General features: G+C 36.0%; 1 protein-coding gene across 6 annotated transcripts in view; it reads left to right on the forward strand.

Annotated features, from left to right (window-relative positions):
- Nucleotides 1–21931, forward strand: part of EPB41 (erythrocyte membrane protein band 4.1) — a 117305-nt gene that overhangs the window by 84537 nt on the left and 10837 nt on the right. For 3 of the 6 annotated variants that reach the window (XM_087820253.1, XM_016217052.2, XM_087820255.1), the window contains 2 exons: nucleotides 1436–1612; nucleotides 3558–3608. In XM_087820253.1, coding sequence (XP_087676379.1) covers nucleotides 1436–1612; nucleotides 3558–3608 — 228 coding nt within the window. The remainder of the gene's footprint in view (nucleotides 1–1435; nucleotides 1613–3557; nucleotides 3609–21931) is intronic. The other 3 variants (XM_087820254.1, XM_087820256.1, XM_016217081.2) reach the window with 1 other exon arrangement.

Genomic DNA, 21931 nt, shown 5'->3' on the forward strand with positions numbered 1-21931 from the left:
CAAAGCTAATCCCAAAATTCACATGGCATATTAGGAGATATATTTAGTGTTATGCTTTTCTTGGATACTGAGCTGCCTTGATATATAATAAACACAGAATTTTTAGTAGTCATCAAGTGACGGGCTCCCATATATTTTGATCTCAAGCATAGATTTTTTTTAGTTTTTTTCAGAGAAGTATTTTAGACAAAGAACATTTGAGTTTTTGTCTTCAAGTTGTATTTCTCAGATTATTTCTGGCAAAGCCTCCCTTTTGAAAATTGTTATATACTTCCTGTTACATAAGCCTAAATATTTCTTATTATTTCTAGCTTTATTGACTTTAGTTTTGATCATTTCTCTCTAGAATATGCCCCTTAAGATCTTACCCCTAGTTGTCCAGTATGCACATCTGCTGGAACAGTTGAGGTATTTTAAATCATCAAGAAGGTATATAAGCTATTTGATGAACTCTTGTTAAATCATCTCGATTCATTGAAGGTTAGTAGAAGAGAGTCCCTATCTTGTACTAAGGGATGAAGTGAAGCTGTCAGAGGCTGGAAAGCATAGGCCTTTTAGTTTGTGTGAATAGTATTGGCAAAGAGAAAAAGCCGTTATATTACATATCCCTGAGTAATTATTCAGAGATAGTAACAACCTGCTCTGGAGGCTCAAACCAGGAATTTCAGTTTTTTTGTTTGTTTGTTTATTTTTGTAATCTTGGAGCCAATCACTTTCTCCCAGAGAAATGTCTTTTTTTTTTAAAATTATAGTTGATATACAATATTATATTAGTTTCAGGTGTACAACATAGTGATTCGACACTTATATACCAGTAATAAATTCTTATATCAAGAAAGGACTACTCGTGTTTACCAAAAACCAACAGCCACTAAATTAATAGGGAAGCAAAACTATCTCTAGTAGAAATGGAGGGATACTGTACAGTTGCAACCTCACCAATGCGAGGCAGCCAGTGATGGAAGCTGAATCTTTCACCATGTCCTTCATTTAACAGTTTCTCCTTGTCTATTGCTATCTCCATCCTGCCTGAGCTGAGCCTGAATCAGTTTATGTCAAGCTGAGTCTAATTGAGTTGTGGGATTTCCTTCTTGGGATGAGGAACTGGAGATCTGGCACTGTGTCATAATGGGAAGAAGGGTTGTAAAATTGAGTGAGCTCCTTATGGGTTATATAACTGCTAAGAGCTATGGGGTTATGATGCTTCACTGCTTCCAAGAAAAGCACTTAGTTTTGTGGGGTTTTTTTTTTTAAAGCAAGGAATTATACCATGTTGTATATTTACAGTTTGAATGCAACTTATGGATTAGTTATTTATTTGTATCCCTGGATGTGGTGTATTTTCTACCAGTGCCCATAGTTTGTGATGGGCTTCCCTTGTTGTCTTTTTTTTCTGAGTATTTATTGTTTTGCACCTTTGCCCTTTCAACTATAGGATTTAGACAAAAGTCAAGAAGAGATCAAAAAACATCATGCCAGCATCAGTGAGCTGAAAAAGAACTTCATGGAGTCTGTACCAGAGCCACGGCCTAGTGAATGGGATAAACGCTTATCCACTCACTCCCCGTTCCGAACACTTAACATCAATGGCCAAATCCCCACAGGAGAAGGAGTGAGTACTTTGTCCATGTGCCCTTACTATGAGAATGAGTGAAATAAATGTTTTTGTATATTCATATTCTGTATCTGAGAGAAAGTTTAGAGTTGAAATTTAGCTTTGGTGCCTCACCAGTTCATTGCAGCTTTAAAGCATTCATAATCAAACACTTGTTTTTTAAGTCATATGGGCTACCCAGTCTAATTATGGGAGCCACTTAGAACTACCAGTAGATGATTAGGGTCTGAGTACTCTCTTTCTAGCTGCATGCTTCTGGCTAGTGTGTGTTTACATATTGACCATAAGCCAACGGAACTTTATGTTCAAACTCTGCCTTCAAGGACCAGAGAGTTTACTAAATTTAGTAAGGTCAAAATTGGAAAGGAATAAGCATTTTTTAGAAACTTTATTTGAACATTTGCACAACTTAGAAATGTCTGGAATGGTTGACCACAATTATATAATAAACCTAGGAGGCCCCTAAGCCAGAGAATGCAGAATACCAAGTATTAATGATTGTATTTCAATTTTAGAAAAACTATTGATGATTTATTTTATCTTTATGAGTAATATCAAACTTCTAATACACTGTTTTATAATATAGTCACAATTAGAGGAAACCAGAGATACTTTTCAGGGACTGTTCTTCTTTAATTATTATTCTCATTATCTATTGTAGAAATTCTACACCTAAACAAATGAATCTGTGTAATGAAAATGTTTTAAAAGTTATCTTGAGCATAGATTCAAAAATTCTTTACTTAATCTTTAGCCAATCAGGCTAAATATTTATATAAATAGCCACAGTGACTCAATGAATGATTGTAATGATTTTGATTTTTATTTATTATTATTATTATTATTTTAAACATATCTTTATTGATTTCAGAGAGGAAAGGAAGGGGGAGAGAGAGAGATAAAAACATCAATGATGAGAGAGTCATTGATCAGCTGCCTAGCCTGCAACCCGGGCATGTGCTCTGACCAGGAATCGAACCCACATCTCCTGGATCCTAGGTCAATGCTCAATCACTGAATCACGCCCGGCCGGGCTGTAATGATTTTTAAATTATATGTTGTTTTCCCCCAAAAGCAATAGCGATTCTAGTTAAGAAAAGTAAACTGATATATCAGAATTTATGATAAACTATCCAACTTATTTAGTTTCTGGAATTGGAGAAGATAATAAAAGTTGGTTGACAAAGGATACTTTTTATATTTTTAAAAATGTGATTAAAATTGGCTAATGATTCTCTAAATTGAGTCAAATCTGTTTTACTGAGTAAGGGTGGAGAATTCCTGAGTGATGGGCCGCTAAATAGAGTTACCAGGGATGATAGGATGCAGTTGTACCTATTCACTGTCCTCTCGGCCTCCATGCCCTGATATACACGGACATTAGTTTTGTTTTCTAAATCTAGCGAATATCCCCTAAACTGACTTTTTTCTCGTGGAGAAAATGATCTGTTACTCTATCTCCTGGTATCTGCATATTTTCTAGAAGTTTTCTTTTTGACTCTGTGAAAATAATAAAAGATGCTCAACTACTTTGGAAAAGTAACAGTATTCTCTTGGATAAATTTGAATCAGTCTCCATTTCCAGAAAATATCTTATAGCTTAACAGAAAGCCTTCAGAAACTATCTCAGGGCAGTTTGGGGAATGTCTATGTCATTCTGTGGACTTTAAAGAAGTGACTGTTTATAAATTAAATTAGGTCAGTGGGGATGCTTGAGCAGCTTTAGCTTTATGCTTGTTTATATTACCCTCTAAATTAATAGTGGAATAAATAAGACTGTACTGTGATAATAGTTTATATAGGATAATTCCACTTTCTGGCATATCTTACTGTTTCTTTAATAATTAGGACAGTATTTCTGTTCTCTGGGGATACCTCTTCTACCTTTGACAGCATTGCTGTTGCAAAGCAACTGAATTTTATATAATTTGTGTATGACCAGGTGAAGAAAACCTCTATCCTTCCCTCGGAAAGAAAGGTTGGTGGGCCAGAGGTAAAGCTGCTGTTACGACTTGTGCTTCTCAACCACAGTTTGCTCTTGTCATGGCACTAAGCAGATAATCCCCCCAGAATCGAACAGCAGCTGCTGAGTAATTTTTTCTTTTCTTTTGGCTATACTAGTAAATTCACACCCACCGCCTTTTGACCTAACACATAACATTTCCACTGCTGCAGCTTTTGCAGCTTTCAATTTGCTTTTGTTGGCGCATGGCTGTTTGAAAAGCTGCATGCAGATGTAAATATGTATTCAGAGAGAAAATGAATTTAATTGTACCCTGTTCTTTTTATGTTGTCTTTCTTCACCCCTTTATTTTCTTTTAAAAATCATTATTATAATTTTGCATCCTTTCTTTTCCTATTTTCTTTTTTGCTGACCAGTCCCCCAGCTACTTTCTCCCTGATACATATCACTTAGGGGTGTGCAAAGAACCAGTGTCGAATTTTCAAACTGATCCAAGAAGGCTGGCTCAGCTGAGAGAACTTAGAGCCAAGTTTTTCCTTTCATAGATAATATGTGTCTTGACTAGATGGCAGAGGACAGAAATTGTGTGTCTGTGGGGGGGAACTTCACAATTGTACAATTGTAAAAAGATAACTTTTCTTAAAAGTGTCAAAAGTGTTTGCTTAATGTGATGTGTAAACCTTTGTGGTGTTCATTATTGTTAGTTTTCATCACAATTCCAAGAGAGAGGGGAAGGAAGTTTACAATTAAGATTTGTGGGACTTTTGTTTGTGGGGTTTTTGGAGGCACATATAAACTTTTATACATTTTTTCTTTGCAATCTTTAAAATGTATAGGATTAAGGTTTTTATTCCCTTGAGCAAAAGCTAATTGCCATGTTGAATGATTCTTAAAATCTATATGAAGAGATATGAGGATAAATTCATATTCTACCATTCTATTTGTAATAAGGTATCTTTTCTGATGGCAAAAAGAATGCTTCATTATTAGCTTTGCCCAATTGATCTAAGAGAAATTGGCAGCACCAAAGCAATGAAAAACGACCCAAAATTCTTTTGTGAATATCTTCGAAGGAGGAATAAATACTATAAGGAAGTCCATTGATTCCTTGAACTTTCTGGACTTCTAGTGTTCATTCATTCAAAAAAGTTATCTATTGAGTACTGTGTTATAAAAACTTTGCTGGGATAAATTTTCAAAGTAAAGTAAAATAGAGTGTCCAAAAGATCTTCCGAAATCCTTTGCACATCCCCAAGTATCATTTTTAAGCATTTTCCATCTGTCATTTTGTTCATCTTTCTCTGTCTTTCTTGATCTTCTACCGTGAAAGCAGACACAGGAACGTGCTCTGTTAGTGCAGGATGAAGAGAAAATTAAAAGGCAAGAGAGATCTACTGAAAGAGCTTTGCCCCAGCAAGAAAATGAAGAAATTCTTCCCAAGGTTTCTATTCCAATCCCTGAGGATCACAAGTCTTTCAAAAAGTGCCACCTCTACTCTAGTACTTTTCCATCTCCTCGTATTCCTTTCATGATGTCTTTTCTCGTGGTTCTTGCATTGGCTGTTTGGTGGTTGGTCTTTCTGTGATCGGAAAACAGGGTGCTCACCTGACATGTCAAGACTAAAACTGTTGAACTTTTGTCGTTGGCTTCTACTGTGTTATCTCCCGTATGATGCCCTCCGATCTTGATAGTTCACTGTCCTAGGGGAGCTCTTGTGATCATTTTTCTGTCAATAAAATGTTACTCTTTGTAGAATATGTGCCATGGGGTACAAAGTTGTAGGAGTGGATGGCCTAAGCCAGCTTTCCTCACTGAAGTGAGCAAGTTTAGACAAATCAGATTTAAGCATGTGGCAGGTTGGTACTTTCTCCAAAAGCTTTTGCTCTTTTATCCCGCATGTTTTAATTGTCTGTTGTTGCTATGTCCTCCTCTCTGTCTCACACAAAGCAAGATACTCTGTAGAAACATTCAATGGAATATTTTCCTAATCTTCTATAGTCATTTGTGTGGCACAGGCTCTGTAGGTTAAGAAAAAAAATTCAACTTGCTAACCTTTCAAAAGCCTTAAAATGACACATTTTAATCTGTGAATCCAAAATTACTCCTTTTCTCGAGATATCAAACCAGTATATACAAAGGCCCTTTTTGAAAAAGGGCTTTTGACTTCTGTGGCCTTCTTAATGTATATTTCTGAGATGTACAGGGACAAACAACTTTATCCTGCCTGGTGTAGAGAACAGATCTGCAAAGGCTAAATGTTGTCTTTTCACAAATAAAACGTTGATGGTTTAAGGAAAATGGTGCTGGTGTCCCTTAGCCTCCAGCCAGGACTGAATTTCCCAGACTACTCTGCCCATCTTTAAAAGTCCTGGAATACAAATTTATTCAAGATCTATACATAAACATACCGTCTTCTGAATTAAAATACTGTGTTACTTCTTTATGACTTAAGTAATCATATTGCTAAAAGCAATATTTAGCCATATGGTAAGCTTAAAATATATATTGATATATTTTGTTTTCCTGATATACTTTAGACATGTATGTTCTTACATTTGTGTTGAAATCAATTGTTTTTAATTGATGGCCTTGTGAGCTGTAAAGTTCTATCGTGACAAGTGTGTGCCCTCTGTTTGCATGTTGATTTTTAAGGCTTTCCTGAAGTAAATATAAGCGTGGTCTCTCTTCACAACACAACTCGGATGCCTAACCTGTTATTTTTTTACCTCTATTAATGAACTCTTGCATGTAGCTTGCTTTTTATGGGACTTGAATGTACCAATATGGATGATTTGGTTAATGTCTCAAATATTTGTTTAGAAATCTGAGTTCATACGGTCATCAAACTGAGATTATTGTACTTTGTTTTACTACTTAATGCTTTTCAGTTGATGAAACTGCTAAACAAGACTGTTTTTAAGATGACAGCTTCTTAGAGCAAAAAAAGAACAGTAAAGCCAAGAATCTTTTGTCCTTCAGCATTCACCACTATTCCTTTATTGTCTCCGTGGACATGCAGAAATAATTCTCTGGTATTCCTGAAAACTGCTCTTCTGTCATTATAGGTTTTCAAAAAAAAAAAAAAGTAGTGAAAAGAAGCAAAGAGCGGCTTAAATTTAAAAATCTGGTATGAGTGTGTATCTTTCATATCATAGGCTATGTCTGTTTACAGAAATATTTTATAATTAAGCATATTTATTGATTCACTCATAAAAAGAAAAAGAAACCTCAAGTCAACCTGAAATATTGCAAAACTATTCTCTAACCTAGAAGGTGATCATAAATACTCAGCTTTATCTGTGAAATAGACTTACAAGAGCTTTCCTTATGAAATAAACAAAACTATAGCATTGGTTTAAATTCTTTTTTCAAGGAACTAAAAAGGAAATAATCTTAGAATTTTATTGGTACTTCTATAACTGTTTCAGATTATACTTCCAGTTTTCATTCCTATACACAGATTGTTTTAAAAATACATGTTTTTATTGATTTTAGAGAGAGAGAGGAAGGAAGAGGGATAGAGAGAGAGAAACATCAATGAGTCATTGATCTGCTGCCTCCTGCACGCCCCCTGCTGGGGATCGAGCCCACAACCCGGTCATGTGCCCTGACGGGGAATCAAACTGGGGACGCCTTGGTTCATGGGTTGACGCTCAGGTCGGGCTTTATTATTGCAAACTTCACCTTGAATTTTGTTTCCCTTTGTATTTGCAGTTATTCCAAGTTCATTAAAAGTCTAGTGTAAGCCAACAATACTTTTCAGTTTTTTCAAGGGCAGCAGGAGCCTCACAGATCCTTACTGATGTTGGAGGAGAAGGGACAAGCCTTTGTTTGTATTGGACTAAGCTGGCCAGTGTGGGCTCAAAAGATACACCCACCACAATTATCAGAGGGAAAATATTGGACATTACAGCTTTGTATTACCTAAAGTTAATGCTGGTGATATTGGTAACGTGAAGCTGTAAATAGTTTGGTTTCCTTCTCATACCTCATTCCATTCTCAATACCAGAGACAGATCCAAATAACTGTGTATTGATTTTACCCTGGTGCAGTTTCTTAATGGCAGGTTAAGTAAAAACTATTTGGGCTAATGTTATTAATACAGACCAGTAAAATGTCTTGAGCTTTGCCTTAGTTTTGTTATTAATTATTTCTAGGGTCACTGAGAAGTTCACTTACTTACCTGGTGCCCAGATTTCTACCTAGTAATGCAGAGACAAACCTACCTCATGAGTACAAATCTATAACATGTTCCAGGTACCAGAAGCTCTGGTTATGGTTGAATTCTTGGTCTTTTGGGGACCAGGAAGATGGAAACTAAGAAACAAACATGCATCAACTTCTTGAAAGTTTTTATAGGAAAGTAAGCAATGAAGTAGCTGTGTATTTTCATCTACTCCTTATTGGTATTTGAACAAGCACTTAAAACTACTAAAGTTAAAAATGTCTTTCCAAATTCATTATATTCTTAAACTATTCATCTTATCCTTACGGTATACTTAGAGTGGGCCATACTTGTAAATAAAGCCAGCATCAATATTTTGGACCTATCTTTTAGCCATTTTCTGATGCTAATACTTAGAGTATTAAGGAGATTCAGTTTGCATGGGCCAATTTTACTACTTGTTTACATCTTTGGTAAAAGTTTTGAAGAGAAAAGATGCTGACTCTGTTTACTAACATTAGACTGGGCTTATCTGTGGATTAGATTTCCAGGTGATCCTAGATCCTAGTACACTTCTTTTAATTAATTAATATTATAAATTTTACTCTGAAATTTCTGTGACTATAAGTTAATTGACTTTCTCCTACATTCCTAACTCACTTCTGTAATACTTCCTACAGATAAGCCTAGAGGACACACTAGGCATTAGAGGTTTGGTTATTTTTTAGAAGACATTACCAATCAAAACTTATATTTGGGCTTTACTCAGTGATCACGTATTTTCAAAAGGAATCCCTAAGATTCAAAAATAATATGAGATGTTTTCTCACTGTTGCTTGTTTTTGCCAAGGGTACTGAGTATAGTAAAGATGTACTGAACTTCTCTACAGAGTTTCCTTCCTTTTTATTCTTCATAGAAATTACAAAATCCCAATCTTCCTCTACACTGCAGAGGATAGGATCAGTAAGTCTGCTCTCCCTTCTCCTGCTGTACCCCTCACGCCTTAGGATCTCTGTACTGCAACAGGAATGACGCAAAAAAGAAACCATCGGTGCAGACTTAGGAATGGGCTCCTGAAATGGTTAAGCAGGTATGGTTGTTACAGTGAAGAAGCCATGTGAAGTTAGGCTGGAGGAGGAAGAGGGGTGGCTATGACCAACAGTTACAAATTCATGGAGTATTTCACTTCATAAATTTCTATCATACTAGAACTTAAAAGACAAAAAGAAGAGAAAGTAGTTGATTACCCCCATGGATAGGAACTATAGACTAAAAGCTAAATAACTTTAATAATAACCTAACTAAATGTATAAGTGACAGATAGTTGAGGAAATGTATGCTTTAGGAGTGCTTTTCTCATCTTTTGTGATTGATATCCTAGAGGGCACCCTCCCCTTTATTCATAGTCTTAATTCTGTTGGGGTAAATAATAGACTAAATCTAACTTTTCAGAAACTAAGGGGAGGAGGAAGCATAGAGTCCCAGCTATCTTTGTGGGTCCTCCAAAGCAACAAAGGATGCAGTTTAGTCTTGTTTTCTCTTTTGTCTCTTTAAAAAGAGTTTTCATGTGTGTAGGATCCTATCTCAACAAAATACAGAGAATAAAAATTACAGGAAAACATGGTCACTGCTGTCCATTCATTTATTCATCGCCCACTAGGGTAATGAATTGCAGGGATGTTAAGAGGCAGCATTATTAGAATTTTAGGTTCTAACTCTCCTCTCCCTTACAATTCTTGACTCTACTATACAGTATCATTTAGCAATTTAGAGGCCAGGTGGTCTCCGAACTTGTGTTTAAATATGTCCCAAGATATAGCACATTACATCTTTGGACATCTCTGATTTTTGTATATAAGTCATTCTTATGTTAAGTCAAAATCTGTTTTCTCATAGCTTCCACTTCTTGGTCCTGAATGTAGGCATTCTAAAGAATTTTCTATCTTCCACATTATCAGCTCTTTATATAGTTAAAGTAACTCTCATGCTGGAATTAGTCACAGTTATTACCCTCAGATAACTTACTATTTTATATCCAGCTCTGTCCCAGTCTTCCCCCTAGTTGCCCTTCTGCTTTCTTCCCTGCTTTTTCTAGCTTTCCTTGCTTTATCACCTCTTTCTCTTTCTGGCTCTACTGCCCAGAGGTTGCTTCTCTGTGGTTTATTTAGTTTTATGTCCCTACCCATTGACTTGTCTTTTCTAAAAGAACATTTTGAAGTTCCTGGAAATCCCATCTTCTTCATAGATAACACAGGCACTGGGATTTATTTAGATCAAAGAGTGGGGGTGGGATAATTTTGTGGCTTTGGAAACTTCTTGTAGCCCAGGATCTGTTAGCAAGATAGTATCACTGTTATATTTTGAATAAGCATCCCACCAGAGATACAAAAAATTATATTTCCTGCACTTTAAGTTTGCTTGCTCCTCTGATAGTGTGACTAACTTTACATATTTTAGCACCCCAAGTGATCCCATTTATACCAGTGTGATCTGATAAAATTATGGAAACTTACTTCCTGCTTAACATTCTGATTATGATGTAGATCCCCACCAGAAAAAAAAAAAGATATTAAAAATTTGACATGTTGATCCATCTCTTTTAGTTTGTGCCTATCTCTTCAAAACTGTGAGGTTCTCAAAGGTGAGAGAGAGACCTTGTTTTATTCAGCTCTGTTTGCCAGTCTATCACCTCTACATCACAGATATATAACAAGTAATTAATAATTGTTAAATTGAACTAAATGATTAGTCACAGACGGTAATGGATCAACTCTAACTTTTCACTTAGACTCTCTTATATTGGGACATGGATGTATGCCAAATTAATCACCGTATGCCCAATCAGTATAGGCAGGTAGCCCCCAAAACCCATATACGACCCCGAAGCCACTGCCTCTTGTTAATTCTGTAGTATTTCCCTGTTTATTCAAAGAATCTACATGTACCTCTATGATAGATGTCAGTTCTCTAGTAAATGTCTCGTAATTTGGTTCAATGTAAAGCTCTTATCCTTTTACCACAGGTAATAATCAACTATTTTCACTATAGAACATATTATTGAGATTGGGATATGTTTCTGTATGTATAAATTCGTCTTGGATTGTAATATCAAAAAGGAAACCTGTTATTTGACAAGTTGTATTTATCCAAAAATACACTGCAGAGAGCAGTTTGATACATTTGTCTTGTGTTTTACATGATGTAAAAACAAGAAATGTATCAAACTCTTGTGATAGCAAGAGTTTTATATATCAGGTAGACCAGGGGTTGGCAAACTTTTTCTGTAAAGGGCCAGATAATAAATATTTTAGGCTTTGCAGGCCATCTAGTCTCTGTCAAAACTTTGCCATTGGAGAGTGAAAGGAGCATAGCCAATAAATAAACAAATGAACATGAATGTGTTCTAATCAGTCTTTACTTATGGACACTGAAATTTGAATTTTGTATCATTTTTATGTGTCATTAAATATTATTCTATTTTTTCCCAATCATTTAAAAATATAAAACCATTCTTAGCTCACAGCCATGCAGAAACCAGAAGAAGGCTGAATTTGGCCTGCTGGCTTAGTTTGCTGACCCCTGACATAGGTCTAGAAAACCGGAGAACTGATTAATTACATTTTCTGTTTGTGTACTGTTTTGAAGAGCTGTAGTTGCAATCTAACATTCAATATTGATGTATTTTTTTAAGTTTACTGTTGAAAGTATTACAGATGTCCCCCTTTTTCACTCCATTGACCGAAATATTTATTACCTTGTTTATGATGAGAAATGGAAAACAAAAGACAAGGTATTTGTTCCCGTTTATCTAGCAGTCAGGGTACACCTGAACGATATAATCTAAAACATCTGGAACCACCACAGGACGCCTGCCTTGGTCAGTTTTTCAAATTGTTCTCTGTTAACTATGTGTGTAACATATTCAGTGATGAATCTAGCTAACTTTTTTGGTGTTTTTTTTGTTTTATTTGTTTGTTTTTTGTTTTTTAAGGGTCTACCCCCATTTTCCCCTAAGGAATAAACAATTCCCCAATTCACCTTCTCTTTAGCCAAGTTTTAGACATTATCTAACAAACACGGTAAAGAAAGTGAAATGATTTTCAGTCACAACTTTTGGTACACCTTAGTTTGTAAGCAGGTGGGTATCTAGGAAAACATTTGAGAAGGATTCCTCTTTCAAAATAAAGAGATTTCTCTGAGAGGAATTCCTCAATTCAGAGCCTAATTGGGCAGTATTTACCAATAAGTCAGAATAAAATGACATTATATTCTTTCATAAGTGTCTTTGTTCCCAAGTTGACATGGTTGTGTTCTGAAGGATTCTTTGATCTGTAATTAGCTTCACGAGGTCCTTTCTCATAAACCCCTAAACCTATGTTCCTTTCGGTTCCCTGGTCCAGGATTCTTGAGCTCTGATACTCGGTTGAATAAACTGTTTATGCATTTAGCAGTTCAGCAGTATATTTAAGCCTAAAGAAATCTGCTAAGAACTTCTCTTTTGGAACAGTTTTTTTGATATTTTTCTTATGTTATTTGCTCTGTTAATATGTAAATTTATTCTGAATAAATCTTATTGCAAATCTGATTCTGGTTGATACTAGTCATTAAGGGAAATAGAAGCCAGTAATGCTGTACATAGTCAGACACACTACCAAAAAAAGATAAAGGAAGCTCTGCTTCAGTGGATCGTTCAGAAATCCTGTCAGCCAGTCTTTCCAGAAAAGTTCTCCTGGTTTTCCATATTTTTACTCTTATCCATGGCCCAGTAATTACCTTTTGCTCATTCCTAAAAGAGAGATAACTTGTCGACATGGTTCAGTTCTCAGAATAATTTATATCAGCTTGGAACTCATTTGACTTATTTATACCAGGTATTTAACTTTTTCTAACCAACTTAATCAGTCACTATAATGCACGTAATTGTCACATCTGTTAGAAGCATTTTTAATATGCTGAATATGTCTTTTGGTTGTGTGTGTTTTTTTTAAAGCACTCTACAAATTCGTAGTTATTAACCAGCCAGTATTGCCACTCCGATCATATTGAAGAGTGGAGTGGGTGTGGATATGTGGGTGTGAGGAGAGCTGCTCCTGTAATGTGAATGTGGAATTAACAGAAGGTATTCCACGTGGTCTCTTTCTTCACCTTGGGTAAACCTTCTCTCTCATTCTCCTCTGTCAGTTCTACATTCTATTGTATTATCCAGGTGATTACTTAAAACCAACACCCTACATTTTGAAGTGGTCTATTTACTAGCTCAAAGTAAGTACCTTGTGGAGGTGTGAGTAATATAAAAATTTTGCACTGTTTCTCCAAAGCCACATTCCTTTTAGGAATTTGTTGACAATGTTAACACAGAAGGCCATTTTCATTATTATAGGTTTTTTCAGGAAAAGAAGACACAGCTAGTTAGTATCTAATAGTTTTCTGTTGTACTTAGCTCTGTGGAATCAACATGCTATTTTCTAGATATCAAATAGGGACATAATATTTTTCTTAAGTGTTTACTGTGGCTTTATCATTTTGCAGAATTGAGACTTCTGAGAAATCCTGCCAAATATGTTTGTGTTCCATACTAAATGAATTTTGGTACTGGTTATAGCCCTTTCCATCTTCATCTCGCCACCTCACCCTTCTTAGTAGAATAAAATAAAATTGACCAACCAAAGGCTTCTGGTCTCCTAGATATGTTTAGTATAACCTTTAATATTTGCTCAATCACTTTGACTTCTATAGCTCTGTTCAAGTTTGAGAACACTCATTTGATCTGTGGAGTCCTTGCTGGTGAGTGCAGTATTAAGGCAAAATTTTCTATTATATAATAGTTAAAATTTTGCATCAGGCACTGATCTTGAAGCTGTTTGCTTTTATATTCACGTATTCTGGGGATAATCTAATAACAGCACTATTTAGGAAATTATAGAAACTATGCTTGAAGGATATGCCACTGGCAAATTCCATTTGCTGGCATTTGTGAAAGGCTGCATTATGGAGTGATTTTCATATAATAAGCAATTTTACCAACTGTGATTTAATTAAGGCCAACATCTTCCTCAATAAGCTCCTTTATCCAGATGTAATCTTTATATGCCAGAGAATAGCAATGGACCATGAAAATGACTCAACTTTCATGGAGAAGCTAGTGATCTCTACAAGGATGTATTCCTAGCTAGGGACCAATGGCATACAAACTTTTTTTTTTTTAATGGGGGAGGGTATAGTCAAGCGAGAAAAATTAGAATGAAGAGAAATGAATTGCATGATAAAGAACGGCACACTAGAGAGGAAAGATAGAATTTTTAAACCATCTTTTGCTGGCCACATGGTTACTCTGTTGTTAGTTTATCCCCATCTTGAATGTTTGTGATTCTAATGTCCTTTTTTAAACCACCAGTTGGCCTGAGTTTTCCACCAAAAGTGTACCAAAACTGATAATTATGAGGCTTTGTGGGGCAGGGGGCCAGGGGATGTTTTTCTTTTTGGTAATTTTTGTCCTTCTTTCTTCATTTCTTTCCTTTTTTGGCTGAAGAATGGGCTACTGCTGCTTGACTTGTCATCTTTATGTGCTGTTTATATATGGCTTTTACAGAAGAAGGCGTTACCACATCTGATTTATCTTTCATTGCAAGTGTCTATTTAAAAACATTTGTTTTAACTTGACAAATTTTAAAAAATCACCAGATTAATGTTCCTAGTGATTATTATATAACCAAGGGAACCACTGTTGTTATTAATTTTTCAAAATGGGAATAAGATTACAGATATTGGTGTCGCTTAAGTTTTGTTTTTTAGAACTTTTCCCCAAGGCCTTTAAAGCCATTCTTTGCTGAGACATGAACTTGCCATGTTTTGTTAAAGAGAAGAGTGTAGAAACAAAGCACTCGCAATTAACTGATCTTTCAGGATTGGATTGTACATTTTTTAGTTTGCATGTCAGAGACCATTTGGGGGTATTATTTAAATACATTGTTGATAATTTAAGTGACTGTAATATTTATTGTTTACTTCAGTTAAGAACCAGGAGCTGGACTCTTCTGCTGGGTATCTTCCTTTGTGCTAAGATAACCTCGACTCCTGCTGGTTCTGTGGGCATTTGAATGCAAGGCATTTCTTACTGGGTTTGCAAAACAAGGGTAATGTGCTCTGTGGGTGTATGTGTGTCTGTGCACACCCCTCCCCCTCAATCCCACAGCCACTTTCTGCTCACTCCCTTTTTCTTATCAAAACTTATTTTTAAAAATTATGCAAATCTTAGCCCTGGCCAGGTGGCTCAGATGGTTGGAGCATTGTCCCGTACACCAAAAGGTTGCGGGTTCAATTTCCAATCAGGGCACATACCCAGGTTGTGGGTTTTATCCCTGGTCCAGGTGCATATGGGAAGCAATCTATCAATGTGTCTCTCTCTTTCTCAAATCAATAAACATATCTTTGAGTGAGGATGGGAAAAAAATTATACAAATCTTGTTAAGAAGTATAATGAATCCCCAAACCTCCTATTTCTGAGGTCCAGAGACACTGATAAAAATTGAATGTATTAGCTTTCCCTGAGGTATTTGCATTTCCACAGGCCACAGAGACACTGCAAAGGTGATGGAGACATCACAAGGCCAGTCCTAATTCTCAGTTTACTTGATAGAATGGCAAAACAGAATGAAGAAAATATGAAAAGCAGTTGTGGTTTAGTAGATGTAGTGGATTTAGAGTTCCGTGTGTAAGTGACTACAGAGATAGTATGCTAAATCTCAGACTCTTTATGCAAAATTTAGTAAATTTCAGGAAACAAAATCTGTGGGTAGTAACATAGAAAGATATGCTTTGGGCTTAGAAATAGCAATAAATCTATTAAGCTTTAAAATAATTGTAAACTTTGTGATTAATCAGAAATGTTCTTCCTATTTTCTTTCTTAACAGTGTATCTCTCAAAACTATTAAAAATGGCCTACCTACTGTCCTTTATAAGGATCTTGGCTCAGGAATATTTATTAAATATCCTCATAGTGTACCTATTTTAATTCTTATTTTCTATCACAATTTATTTCTTCAAAATTCTGCCTGGTGATGTTCTCTAGAATATAATGAAAACCTGGCCCCAAACTTGCTAACCTGAAAGGAAGTCCAGCTTGAGTTAAATCCATAGACTTGGCCCGCTTCGTGTGCTCTAGAAACACTTCCATGTAGGGACTATATGTCTTTATTGCTCTGGTTCATGTTTCTTTGCAAAAAAGTAGTATTTTAAGAAATATAGGACAAAAGCAAATAATATTTAGTATTTTCTTAGCACTTCATTTTGAGCACTGTATACAACCCTCACAATAGCCATATCAGGTAGATAGTGATGTTCTTATGATAAAATTGAGTCTCAGGTTCAGAGACCTGCCAAGAAAAAGCAGCTAAGTAAATGTGAAACTTTTTGATTTGGAATATAGGGTTTGAGACTATTAAAGATGGTGTTGGTACAGTGAGGTAGTCAGGGTATTTATGCAGTTTAGAGAAAGAATTTGTGTTTTGGTCTGATTGGACTATGAAAGTTCTTTTTGCACTCATCATTTGTGTTTCCTACTTCTCAATTTAGTCAATTTGATAAAATAAAATGTTACTTTAGCATGTTAATGGCCCTACCTTAATATTTGTCTTGTGTAATTTCAGCAAGTAAGAAAACCCATATTTATTAATTTGTTTATAATGTCTGTTTGAACATGCATATAATATGAATTTAAGATTTTCACAGGTATTCTAAAGATAGGTCTTTGAAAACATTGAATAGAATATGAGAGAAAGCATTTTTTGAAAACTTAAACATGTAGTGATTCCAAGGCCCTCATTAGAAGTTAGCTTTTTAACTCACATGACTGTGTTTTCTTCTTTCTTTCAAAAATCTTCTCTCAACTATCTAATTCTGCTTGTGTTAGACTCAGTAACATTGCTGACTGGTTTATTTCAGTACTTAGTGTAACATTATAATAAGGAGAATGCACAAAAAATAATAAGACACTATAATTAAGCATAGAGACCTGCTCTAATAAAAGTTTGCCTTTTCCCCAAGGTTCTACCATTGCCACAACCACCACATGGCCCTGAGTTTATTATGTAAACATATTTAACTGCCGTCTGTACATATCATTGTCAATATCCTCATTCAACTAAGTCTATCCTGGAGATTAGATCACTGCTTTCCTTCATTTATCCCCAAATCACCTAAAAGGTTTCTCTTCTGAGATGGCAATTAAACCACTGTCTATTGAATTGGGTCAGTTCATTCTGATGTCTCATACTTGATTTTAATAAAACAAGGTCTCAGCCTGAGATGTAGGACACTCAGCCGGGGGGGGGGGGGGGGGGGGGGGGGGGAGGAGTGGGGGGGGAGGAGAGAAATATAGATCATTCTGATGGGAAGTATGATAGTGTTGATCTATAATATCACTAATCTAGAGTTATTGTTCAGGTCAAGTTTGGGGATACTTTGATCTTAAGTATTTTATATTTCTAGTTGCTATCATGACTTTGCCAAGAGAGTGATAATTTTCTTTGAGTGTCTTCACTGTTGCAGAGACAGGTATCTAATAAGAAAATTTACTTAGGAATTAAATCACAGTTACAATCTTATTTTTATTCACATCCCTGCATCTCTAAATCAGAAACATTAAGCAAAGTATAAATTGCTTACCAGACTCTTCAGGTTTTACAGACCATTTCATTATGAAACCAGATATAAAAGCTTGCATAAGAAAAGAATGTAATAACATTTCCATTAAATAAATAATGCATATTTATCTTAAGAAGGTTAGGAAGTACAGAAAAACACAAGGAAAGAAATTAAATTATTTGCAATTCTACCACTAGTGATGTTTTAGTATAGTATATGCCTTAAAGTCTTTTTCATGTGTATAATTAATTATACACATAAGAAAATATAATTGTTAAATGGCTAAGATATGAAACAGCACATTATCAAGAGGAGGTTTGGTCTTTGAAGTTAGCATTTTTGCCTTCTTTCCTCATTTCAACATCTAATCATGTCCTGACATGAAAGTACTTCCCGAAATCACCTGGCACTACTGACAGTGATAGTGCTGCTGTTCATTTGGTCTTATCTACCTACCCAGGATTTTGATATTAGAAAGATAAAAATGAGACAACACAGGTTCTTATCTTTCTTTTAACAGAGAGAGGATTTGTTTTTGTATTGTTACCCAAAGGTAAAGCAGGAACAAATGATCAAATGTGTGGGGCGGAAATCACTACAGAGGCCTTCCAGGAAAAAACTTACATGTCTTTTGCTTCTGTAGCAAAATTTAGAAAGATTTTCAGGATTTATTTTCATTGTGATGCTAATAGGATAAGATAGTTTTGTCAGCACAACTGTGCTTGTTTTGATAGTCTCTTCAAATATATAAATCCTTTACTTCAAAAATCCTTTACTGAAAAAAACAACTCTGGATTGCACTTAATGAAACGGCAGCAAAATACCTGTAAAACACCCATATCCTGCTCTTACTGATATCTGGAATCTAAGGCAAGAGAGAGGTAATTTATAACTCCCCAAAGTACATACATACACGGGGTTTGATAACCCTGAGACATAATCCCTTTGAACAAATAGTTTTCAAGAGAAAGTCTTTAGAAAAAAAAAATCCCATCTCTAATACATGCACATGCACACGCACATGCACACACACGCTAAAGAAAATATGAATTATCACACATAGCAGGGACCATTGACTTTTTAAGTAAAATTGAGAATTTTTAATCAAATAGTGTTCCTACTCAATTAAATATTTGTCTAACACTCTTTTCATAGTCTTGAAACAAACTAGGTAGCCTTGTAGTACTTTATACAAACAGTTGGTCTTTCTAATGTAGCATCTTTCTTATAGAGCCCCCATCAGTCCAGACAAGCAACATCTGAACTAACACCTTTGAATTACATTAAGTCTCAATTTTCTGTTCCTGTGGATGATTCAGACTCAGTCATATACTTATTCATGTCCCTGAGAATTTCCCTTCAAAGTTTCCAAACCAGTTTGATATTTACAGTTGTGCAGAGTCTACTATAACCCAGTGACGCTTGCTAATGGTCATAGCCAAAGACACAGCATTATCAGTTAAAATTTCTCACTGATGTTATATTCCAAATTTTGAGTGTCTTATGTCAGAGATTTTATGTCTTCTTTTTGCCTTCATCTTTTCTTCTGGCTCTCCAGCCTTCTCCTTCTATTTAAAAGGGTAGTGTTGGCCACTAAAAGAAGACTTTGGACAACCTTTGTATTTCTCAAAAGTATAGTCAGTTTTGGTGGACATGCCCTTGGTCCTACTTAAAATACTTTCTGTTGCCATGGGAAGAAATGGACTTTAGAACTAGAGACTGACTTGAGTTTAGATTCTAGCTCCATCACTTACTAGTTCTAAGTTGCTTAATCTCTCCATTTCTTCATCTATAAAACAGAGATAGTGACTTACCTCATAGTGAGGTGAAAAGTTAAATGAGGAAACATGTTAAAGTGACTCGCACAGTACCTGGCACATGGTGAACGTGTAATAATGTTAATATTCCTCTTATTTTACTGAGGTAGGAGGTAAAATGCTGGACTAGACAATAGGTCACTTTTTATGTTCTTTTCAGTTGTTGAATAGCACAGGGCAAAGCAGAAGTTCTCAAGTCACCTGGATATAGTATACTTTTAACAAGTTTTTACTGAACATCTATTATGTGCCAAAAACTGTACAAGAGAGTACATAGTAGCATAGTAAGTGCTTATCCCCCAAGGAGCTCATAGTCTGTTGGAAAAGGCTGGTAATTAGTAATGATAGGGTACAGTGGGAACAAAAGAGGAATGATATCTAAACATACTCTAGGCAGCCGGGGGAAACTTCCAGAAGAACTGAGCCTTGGGCTGAGCATGGACTTCCAGGCAGAAGGAACAGTGTTGACAGTATTTACAAAGCACAGAAGCAAAAGAAAGCATGGTCTGTTCTAGGAACTGCAAATAGTTTTGAATTAACGGAGAGAAGGATTTGTGTGGAGGTGTAGCAGGGTGAAACCAGAGAGAGAGGTACGAGTCATATTTTAAAGTATATTCTGTGTCTTACTAAAGGGCCCGGACTTTAACCAGAAGGCAGTGAGGAACCACTGAAGGGTTTAAGCTGCAAACTGGAATTTTCAATGTTTCATTTTTAGAAATAAACACTTTAGCAGCAGAATAGAGAATGTATTCAAGGAAGGTTTGAGATGAGAAAGACGGTAAGAAGAAAAACTGTTTAGAGTGCTAGTAGTCAGCCGGGTGAGGCATTATAAGAGCCTGAATGAAGATAGCAAGTGTGGGGATAGAAACAAGCAGGTGGGTAAGGGAGATATTAAAGTGGAGTAGAAATGACTTGATGATATAATCTATGGGAGGCAGTGGATGCGTGTAAGGAAGGCATTAAAGGTGATTCTTGGATTCTGGCATGGAAGACTGGTGAATGATGGTGCCATTACCAACGTAATAGAATTGATGGAGGAGGTTGGGGTGATGGGTCCAGACGGCAGCCGAGATGAGTTTAATTTGGGGCATATTGCATACCATATGCCTGGGAGGATGTCCAGTAAGTAGTTGGCTGTGTTGTCCAAGAGATCTGGACAACAGAGCCAACTGGAGAGGTGGATTTGACCATATGTGAGAGTGCTGTAAGTGGTAATTTAACCCATCTGTTACCAGTTTTCCTTTATTTCCAATGACTAACATATATTAGGTGATCAGTAAATATTTGCTGAATTGATATTACCATGGCTACAGCTTTTACCCTTGGTCTCTGTACATGCTTTGAAATAAATGATTGATCTCTCTAATTTTACTCAGCAGTAGGCAACTTTGAGCCAGGTGTTATAGGCCCAAACAATGTTTAATTCACAAATGGATTATTGATGACAGACCACCACTAATCACTTGAGTAGACTGGTACAAAATTGTCTCTTACTTGATTGATTATCTTAGGTATTTTCCTGGTTATTAATCAGCCTTCTCAGTTGTAAATAAATAAGTATGGGGGGGAGCCATGAAGTTCCTCTCCGTGTGAATAGGTTTGGACATGCTGTTCTCAGAGCTAGCATACAGCAATTTGAGAAAGCCTATTTGTTTATTATCAGTTATCAGCTTATCTGTTTTTGGATATCTCTATATCAGCTTGTCTAACCCCAAAGAAATGGTGAGATAAGTGCCCTAGAAAGTACAGTGTTAATATTACAACAAGTTTATTCTAGGGTCCCCAGGCCCCAGCATATTATAGATGCTCAGATAATGTTGATTGAATTACATGAATCTATATGATATTTTAGAATTTACAAAGTGCTTTCATTTAGATTATTGTATTTGATCTTCAGAATCCTATGAGTCCAACCAAGTATTATCCTCATTTTGAGTATGAGGAAATCATATACCTTTAGCAATATTTTATGGATCTCTGATACATCTGCAGAGAGAGATGATTTCTATTGTCATTTCTCAATTCAGTTTTTTTAATGTCCTAAGCCATATTTATAATCAGTCAATGAAAGACCTGCCTAATCAAAATTCAGTTTGTACCACCTTGTGATGCTCCTGACTCTTTCAAAATGGCTTAGAAGAAAAGTTGGCTTCCAGTTCCTGAGTGCATTGCCTCTTTTCTTGCTTTAACAGAGCACTGGTTTATATTCATCACAGTCTAGGCTCGTTTACAAGTAAAGGAGCAGCAGTGATGTGAGCACTAAAATGTGTAAGCTGGTCCAAGCACATGTGATTTACTTCAGGAACACTTTCTTAAGTGAGTCCCTGTCTGTGATTCAGTTCCTTTGTGGTACATCATATGGTAAATTGACCTCACCAAAATTTCAGGCCCAAGTGGCATATTTACAGCTTTCTGGTGAGCACTTGCATGTGTTACTTCCCATGACATTTGACTTCTGTTAGATTGTTCATTTTTTTTTTTAATATGTCTTTATTGATTTCAGAGAGAGAAATGGAGAGAGAAAGGGAGATAGAAACAATAATGAGAGAGTTATTGATTGGCTGCCTCTTGCACACCCCTAATTGGGGATCAAGCCCGCAACCCAGGCATGTACCCTGACTGAGAATCAAACCGAGATCTCCTGGATCCTAGGTGGATGCTCAACCGCTGAGCCACACTGGCCAGGCAGGTTGTTCATTTTTCAAATGGCTTGTTCTTTTCCTGCT

Source organism: Miniopterus natalensis, chromosome 9 (genome assembly GCF_054644295.1).
Source record: "Miniopterus natalensis isolate mMinNat1 chromosome 9, mMinNat1.hap1, whole genome shotgun sequence".
NCBI classification, from domain to species: domain Eukaryota; kingdom Metazoa; phylum Chordata; class Mammalia; order Chiroptera; family Miniopteridae; genus Miniopterus; species Miniopterus natalensis.